General features: G+C 39.2%; 1 protein-coding gene across 2 annotated transcripts in view; it reads right to left on the bottom strand.

The window, feature by feature from the left end:
* Positions 1–8,529, bottom strand: part of MTM1 (Myotubularin-like phosphatases II superfamily) — a 178,538-nt gene extending 170,009 nt beyond the window's left edge. Inside the window, exons 1-4 of one of the 2 annotated variants that reach the window (XM_089996794.1) lie at positions 8,152–8,529; positions 7,969–8,037; positions 6,837–6,911; positions 5,518–5,589 (exon numbers count right to left, since the gene is read on the bottom strand). In XM_089996794.1, the coding sequence (XP_089852920.1) occupies positions 5,518–5,589; positions 6,837–6,911; positions 7,969–8,037; positions 8,152–8,199 (264 nt within the window). In that variant the 5' untranslated portion in view covers positions 8,200–8,529. Of the gene's footprint in view, positions 1–5,517; positions 5,590–6,836; positions 6,912–7,968; positions 8,038–8,151 lie in introns of those variants that run through there. The other variant, XM_089996795.1, reaches the window with a different exon arrangement.
* Positions 8,530–9,014: the final 485 nt, after the last annotated feature.

A 9,014-nucleotide genomic window follows, 5' to 3' on the forward strand; every position in this document is an offset into this window, starting at 1 on the left:
TTATGGATGTGATTGTAATTATTTTTATTTTCTTTCTTTTTTGTTTTTTTTTATTTCTTTTGTAAGTGTACCAAAAGGTACCTTGGGGGGCCCACCAACATAGACGTTGGGCCCTCTCCAACGGTCACATTTGTGACCGTTGGAGGGGCTCCAACGTCTATGGGTGGAGCCCCTCCAAGGCCCCTCTTGTGGTGTTATAAATAGGGGTTATCACCTTTGTATTTTTTCATGGCTTTGAGTCAAAGCCCAAGTTCTCAATAAATTGATTCCATTGTTTTTATGCCTTTGTGCATTTGTGAGTTATTTGTGGGTTGTGCTTTTTGTGCACAAGTGTTCTAAAGTGTTCTTATTGTGCTTTCGTGGTGGGTTCAATATCAAGAATATTAAGGTCTTGATATTAGTATCTTGTTGGAGATACTTTCACATGGTATCAGAGCCTCGTTGGAAGAAAAAAGATCGTGTATCTCGGCTCTTGTGAAGCACCTCGAAAATCGTGCCCTCAAGCTAGTGAAGTTTTAGAGTAAAGCATTTGCTCCGGGCAATATTTTAGAAGCAACTTTTGTCAAGAGAAGGTTGAAAATCCGTTAAGGTACGCTTTATTTTCCATCTTCTCCTCTCCATAATGGGTGAAAAAGACTCCCACTTCTCCCTTGGTTTTAAACTTAGTGGTTCGAACTACCATGTTTGGGCCGGCAACATGGAAGCCCATATCAAAGGGAAAGGTCTTTGGGGTTATGTTCAAGGTTCCATATCGGAACCCGAACCCAAGCTTTCTATTATAAAGGGGAAATTAAAATTCTTGAAGGAGAAGATAGACAAAAGGCCTTAGAAGAATATTCCAAAAAGCATGATGAGTGGGAAATGAAGAACTTCAAAATATTGTCTTGGATTTTTTCGTCCGTAGAAACCAAGATCAATGCAAACATCATCAAGTTTAAAAGGGCCTCCGAAGCTTGGTTATACCTTGAAAAAATGTATACGTCAAGGGACTTGTCTCACAAATACTACCTCTAAAAGAAAGCCTTGACTCTTCAACAAAATGATTTATCTATTCGGGAATATTTTGCCGAATTATCTTCTATTTGGGACGAGCTTGCCATGCTCGAACCAAAATGGAGCGGAGAAGCTATTGAATTAAGGCACAAGCAACTAGAGAAAGATCGTTTCTTCAACTTCCTAAATGGTCTTAGACCCAAATTTGAGCAAATTTGGTCCTCCCTTCTATCGGCTTTTACCTCCCCATCTATTGAAGATGTCATCACCAAGCTAAGTGGTGAGGAAACACGTATGGGGATTAGTAAAAATAACCCAAGCATTCTTGCTACACCTTCTCAAAAAGACTATGAAGTGGTCAATGCCGTGTCAAGACCCGGTAATAATTTGAAGACCTACAAACCGCCCCATTTCAAAAATCAAGGGAAAAATGATTGATATGGCAAGAGAGATTATAGCAAATTAACTTGTCATTTTTGTAAAGAACCGGGACATATCAAACCCAATTGTCCCAAATAGAAGAAATTCCTCGCCGCGGCTTTAGCATCCCAATCGGAGGAACGGCCTTCAACATTAAATGAACCTCTTTCGCTTCATCAAATTATGGATGCTCTTCAACCTCTTCTCAAAGGAGGCAGTTCTGGAGCCGCTATGTCATCTTCTTCCTCTCTTGGTAAGACATCTTGGCTACTTGATTCTGGTGCTTCATTTCATATGACTCCAAGTCATTGTTTTCTTTCTAATTATTCTGAAAATCGCCTTCCATCTTTTGTCTCAACCGCGGATGGAACCCCTCTTGAAATTAAAGGAATGGGCAATTTTGAAAAACAAGACTTCTTTATCCCAAAAATTCGCCTTATTCCAAAGCTAAACTTAAATTTACTTTCTGTTTCTCAACTCTCGGACTATGGTTGCGATATAAAATTCTCTTCTAATAAATGTTGGACACAGGATCGCCAGTCCGGGAAATTGATTGGGGAAGGCTTTAGGAGAGGAGACCTCTACTATGTTGATTTTCTTAAAATTCCCAAGAATCAATTTTGTAATGTTGCTCAAAACAAAGATATTCATGTATGGCATAAGAGATTGGGTCATCCCAACATTGTTAAAATCTCTTATTTGCCTTTTATTAAGCATCTTTGTAATGAAAATTTTGTTTGTAATGAATGTATTCTTGAAAAAATGAGAAGACTTCCTTTTACTCAAAGATCCATGTTTACAACAAAACCTTTTGAAATCATTCACTCCGATGTATGGGGTCCAGCTCCGGTGATATCCAAGGGAGGCTTTTCTTACTATGTTATCTTTGTGGATGATTTCACTAGGTTTAGTTGGATATATTTTCTTAAACATAAATATGAAGTTTTTTCAACCTTTAAAACATTTCATATGATGATTTTAAATCAATTCAATGGAAATTTTAAAATTTTTAGAACCGATTCGGGTGGCGAATACCTTTCCAATGAATTTAAAACCTATCTTGAAAACTACGGAATTCTCCATCAAAAGTCTTGTCCCAAAACCCCCAAACAAAATGGGTTGGGTGAACGGAAACATAGGCATATTATTGAAACCACACGAACTTTGCTCATTTCTCAAAATATACCGAAAAAACTTTGGGCGGAGGCCGCTCTTGCTTCTGTCTATCTCATAAATAGACTTCCATCTAAAAACTTGAACAAGATTTCCCCGTTTGAAAAATTATACGAAAAAGAACCTGATTATAGCAGGTTAAGGGTTTTTGGATGTAAATGTTTTGTCCTTACTGATAAAAATGAAAACTCTCCCCTAAGGTCATTCCTTGTGCCTTTCTTGGTTACTCGGAAACTCATAAAGGTTTTCGCTGTTATGATGTTAAGAGTGATAAACTTTATGTTTCCAGAAATGTAAGCTTCTTGGAAAATGTTAGTGGTTTCGAAAAACTTGAAACTAATGACGAGAATATAGACTATTCTTTTCTGTTTGATTTATTAACTGAAGATGATGATACTAGCGATGATGAAACAAATCAAAATGACGAAACTCATTCTGATCAACCCATTAATGAAGAACCACATAGAGATCCCATAACCTACTCTCATAGAGATAGGAGTACTTTTAGAAGTGCCCTCGAAAGATATGATAGTGAGTCTACCCCTTCAAGTGAAAGAAATCTTCGTAGGACTGAAAGATCAAGAAAACCACCTTCTAGGTTCATCTCATATGAGTCTTTTTCACCAAAATATAGAGTCTGTCTAAGCGCCATTCACTCGTACATAGAACCTAGGGATTTCGAGGAAGCACGAAAATACCCGGAATGGATAATTGCTATGAATAATGAACTTGAAGCCCTAAAGAAAGCAAAAACCTGGGAGTTTCAAGACCTTCCTAAAGATAAGAAAGCAATAGGATGTAGATGGGTATTTAAAGTCAAAACTAAGAGTGATGGGTCTCTTGAGAGATATAAGGCCCGCTTAGTTGCAAAAGGATATGGTCAAAAGTATGGGATTGATTATGAGGAGACTTTTGCCCTCGTTGCTCGAATGGTCACCGTCCGATGTCTTATAACCGTTGCTTCAATAAATAAATGAAACATCTATCAGATGGATGTTAAGAATGCGTTTTTAAACGGAGATCTAAACGAAGAAATATATATGGATGCTCCTCCTGGAATGGAGTATCCTAAAGGGAAAGTGCTTCGTCTTCGGAAAGCACTTTATGGTTTAAAACAAGCTCCCAAAGCTTGGTATGATAGGTTTAACTCCGTGATGTTAGATAATGGTTTTTCATCATGCTTTACTGATACTGTTTTGTTTGTTAGAAAGTCTAATGCAGGGATTGTTATTCTGTTGCTATATGTGGATGACATGCTTATTACTGGGAGTGATTCTAAAGGGATTAAAAGCATAAAATCCATTTTAAAGGATAAGTTTGAAATGTCTGACTTGGGTTTCTTAACTTATTTTTGGGGTATTGAGGTTGCATACTCTCATAGAGGGTATTTTTTGTCTCAAACTAAGCTTGCATCTGAGATTATTGACAGGTCAGGTATTACAGATGATAAAGTTTGTGAAACTCCTGCTATAGTAGGAGCAAAAATGAAGATTGATGATGGTGTTCCTCTCTCCGATCATACTCCCTACAGGCAACTAGTAGGCTCGTTGATGTATCTAAGTATCACCAGACCAGATATCTCACATGCGGTGCATACGGCAAGTCAATTTCAGCATGCACCAACTTCTGTTCACATGGGTGCTATCTTGCGTGTCGTGAGATACCTAAAGCACACTATTAATAAGCGAGTTTTTCTGTCTTCCTCTTCTGAGTTAAAATTAATTGCTTATACTGACTCTGATTGGGGAGGAGACCCAAATAACCGTCACTCCACCACTGGTTTTTGTGTATTTTTAGGAGACTCATTGATCTCATGGAGATGCAAGAAGCAGCAAAAGGTATCTCTATCATCAACTGAAGCTGAATATCGTGCCATGGCGACTACTACCATGGAAATTGTTTGGATTCATCAGTTGCTGGAAGATATGGGAATCAAAATTGAAGGGCCTACCAAGCTTTGCTGTGACAACAAAAGTGCGATTTATATTGCTAAAAATCACACTTTTCATGAGCGGACCAAACATATAGAGATGGACTGTCACTATGTTCGGGAGGCGTATCTCCACGGAATCATTGACCTTCCATATGTCACGTCCGAGTATCAGTTGGCGGATTTCTTCACTAAAGCCTTGTGTGCTCCGCGCTTCAACTTCCTTCTTAGCAAACTCTCGGTCATCCTGCCCTAAGTTCGAGGGGGGGTGTTAAATTATGTACATAATCATATAATGTAATATATATATATATATATATATATATATTTTATATATATATATGGTAATACATATACATATATTAATATATATGTATATGTATCTACTCAAATATATATATAAAATATATATTTCTATTTGTTTAGTCATAAGGGTAGTTTAGTCTTTTCCTCTATTTTTGCGCACATTCACTTTATGGATGTGATTGTAATTATTTTTATTTTCTTTCTTTTTTGTTTTTTTTTTATTTCTTTTGTAAGTGTACCAAAAGGTACCTTGGGGGGCCCACCAACATAGACGTTGGGCCCTCTCCAACGGTCACATTTGTGACCGTTGGAGGGGCTCCAACATCTATGGGTGGAGCCCCTCCAAGGCCCCTCTTGTGGTGTTATAAATAGGGGTTCTCCCCTTTGTATTTTTTCATGGCTTTGAGTCAAAGCCCAAGTTCTCAATAAATTGATTCCATTGTTTTTATGCCTTTGTGCATTTGTGAGTTATTTGTGGGTTGTGCTTTTTGTGCACAAGTGTTCTAAAGTGTTCTTATTGTGCTTTCGTGGTGGGTTCAATATCAAGAATATTAAGGTCTTGATATTAGTATCTTGTTGGAGATACTTTCACACAAACCACATCAAAGTTCATGTGAGACAAACCAAATAAATGTTACACATCCCACATTGTCCTAACTGTAGAAGGAGAAATGTAAAAATAGTTAGGTACTTACTTGTTTGTTGAACCTCTCAATTGTTGCCAATGGTATGGTGCCAAGTGCATTAATCTTTCTGGATCCTTCACTCTGGGGGGAGGGGAGAAAAAACAGTGGCTTTTAAATAAGCAAATAGAAGAGTGAATGACAGCATGGAAGGATAATGGGAAAATAAACATGAATGCAGATGAAATAGCCAACAAGAAAAAGCTAGACTGGCTCATATGTTCCCAACTTTTCTGGGGCCATAAGTGTTAACTAGGGTTTATTGTTTAAGGAATGACAACAATGGCCCCTCATACCAGTTAAAAATCTACCCAAGGCACGAGATATAATTTGGCATCAACTACACTGAAAACCATTCTTTCTGCATTTTATTTTTGTCAAAAAACTGAGTTCAGGAATATCTACAGAGGAACCATAAGCAAAACAAATGAGAATAACTAGGAAAATTACTTGCACCAGTGAAGTGTGGTAAGCAAGCAAATTGACAGCACATAGTACCATGTGGACTCGTCCTAACATATTCATACACCCATGACCCTGCATTGTGCTAAACTTATTTTCATATGCATTCTCCCAGTTTAGCCAAAGCAGGATCTTAATACTTAGACAACAACAATGATACATGAAATAATGATAGCATGACTCGCTGTAAACCATAAATGAATAAGAAGTTAAGAACTATCTGAGAACCTCTGGAAAATCAACTGCAGCAAAGTTCTTGCCCTTGACAAGAGCGCAGTACATGTGGAGTTACAAAAGAATTCCTAGCTAGAAATATAACAAGAGAATCCTCTCACTTGTTATACACCTAAAAGCCTGGCGGTTACTGGAGAACACTGTTGCATAGATGGGCATGGACACTTATTTCGTTGGATGTACAATTCTACTATGAATGTGATCCCAATAAACAGGATGGTGGTTCAGTAATGAGAATGTTAACGTAAGAAACTCCAATGTGTTAAGATTATGGTGTTAAGTTCTCTTGACCAAAATTGCCTCAAAATTGTCCTTGTATTTGAACGTTATGGAACCATAAAAACTAACAGGAGCATCAAAAGAGAATCTAACATCATGGACAGATACAATACAGATAACTATAGAGCATATTTAGGAAGCAATTGCAAGGAGGTGCTAAATGTACGTGAAACATTCTTTAGATAAAATAGTTCCTGACAGAAATATGGACTGAGTCGGCAGAATGGAAACCAATCAACCGATCGAATGAAGCACACAATCAACATAAAACAAGTTCGCTAAACAAAACAATGTGCCACAAATATTAACAAAAGCACAAAAGAAGGCTATTAGCCAATGACAGGGCTGATGCATACCACGAAGAGCAGACGGAAGTTGGTAACCAACAAGGTACCTGCCTCATCTGTATTTACAAGGACCACACCAAATCCCTGAAAGCAATGTCCAAACAGAGAGAATAAGCAAATTAAATGTATCCAAGATAGAAAGAAATGTTCCAAATATACGCTGCTGATGAACCTAGGAACAAAAGCATTTTAATAACCGCACAATATGGGCCATGAAAATAGGCCGTCAGACAAGATTCTCATTATTTCGCATTTGAGGCCTGAAAAAGGAGCAGGACCAACAAAGAGCCATTTATCCATGACAGCAGAAGCCAAAGCACCAATTGGGTTACACCAAAGTTGCAGCTTGCAGTATATGGACGATGTCTAAGAATATGAAGATATATTGATGCATTACCCAAGTTGCAATAATCATCTTCTTCTCACTATAAAGCACAACAAGAAGTGCTCGAAAATTTAGCAGCTTAAGGGCCAGCAAACATCAATCGCTCTGATTCAGTAAGGCTGCACGGGTAGCTTTTTTCACTTGCTCACTTACCGAACACAGGGGTTCACGATCAAGCACCCAAACATTTGTTCCCCAACAGTAAATAAGTTATAGAGGATTCCCACATCACTGTTCCCACTCAACACGTGCACTCGAGTTTTTTGCACGACGAATTGGTGAATGGGGTCTCTGATAGTGAAACGAATATTTCGTCAACTTTGATCGGGAGTGCACGTCAATGACATGTCTCCCCTGATGTTCAACATGCAGATAAGCGGGATAAGGGATCAAAAGAGTAACTTTGATTACAACATAAACCCTACAGGAGGCAATGGTTCATGGGAGGTTATTAGTTAACCAGATCCCCGACAGAAAACCGAATCTGCGATTCGTCTTGGGACTAACACGCACGCAGATGGGGCGTAGAGAGGAGAAGGAATGACTACGATTTTGGAGAAGAAGAAAGAGGCCGGGCTGCAAATCTTTTAGGTGATCCAAATACTAATAGTTCCTACTCCAGCCGCATGGCGGGGAATTTGCCTCCATAGCTTGAAGAAAATTTTATAATAATAATAATAATTTAAAAAAAAAAAAAAAACAATCAGGAAGCAGAGCAAAAATCAAAACAAGAATTGAAAGGGTCGTCCCACATACCTCAACTATAACTTCCTCGGCCTCTAGAAGGAACTTGTTCATGCCATGAGAGACCGACCTAGTGACGGGCTACGCAACACGAAACCCAACAAAAGGAATCGCGTCAGTTAGTTAGGATGAGAGGAAGCAAAATTGAACAAGGGGAAACCTTTAGGGCCTGATGGTGCGGGCGTCGGATCAGACCTCAATTTTCGTCCACTCGAGCGCGTCCCAACTGCCCGCGCCGTCCATCGGTTCCGAGGGTCGAGAAAGACCCCTCCTCCCCCTCTTTAACGAACCAACAAAGCAGCAAGCAACCCAAGGGGGACCAACCGAACAAGAGAAGGGAATCGATCGAACCCGACTCCTTCCTCTTCCTCTTCCTCTTCCTCTTCCTCTTCTCGCTTTTTGTGCGCGTTCGTTTCCGGAGAGAGAAGAGACGGCCGGCCGCCGTTCAAATCTCACTGGCGCACCGCGTCCTCTCTTAGCTCCCGCGTGACTCGGGTGGGCACTGCATCAGGAGCCTTCCCCTTCTCTGACTATTAGGCCGCTTTGTTCACCACCCAACCACCCTCTCCCTCTTGGCCCATTCACCACCCGTCGTTTTATGTGAAGGGAGGTTTTCAAAATAGCGCCCAAATTTTAGCACAATTCAGAAAAATGCCCTAATGATGGAAATCATAGAGGCGCCCTACTTTTCGTTGGGTTGATTTTTTTACCAAAACAGAAATAAAATGACTTTTTCAAATTAATTGAGTTTCCTGCTAACCCATCTCGGTTGTTGCAAAGTCAAGAGGGTTACCTTTTTACCCTCTAACAATTATAAAAAACATTCTTGATCTTGTTCTATGTATGTTAGTTTATGATTGGATGCTTATCAATTTTTAGTGGATTTTGACCAAATATCATTGGTGCTGGTTATCTTTGATTCGCGCCTAAAATATGTTGATAAACCCCAAATTCTAAAAGACCCTGCTCCAGATTCATTGCTTCAGTTAATTTGAAGTATATCTTGGAAGACCCCGACCCGCACCCATTGGTCCAAATAAATCTAAGTTTGGCATACT

Source organism: Nuphar pumila, chromosome 2, assembly GCF_984573655.1.
Source record: "Nuphar pumila chromosome 2, dmNupPumi1.hap1.1, whole genome shotgun sequence".
Taxonomy (NCBI): domain Eukaryota; kingdom Viridiplantae; phylum Streptophyta; class Magnoliopsida; order Nymphaeales; family Nymphaeaceae; genus Nuphar; species Nuphar pumila.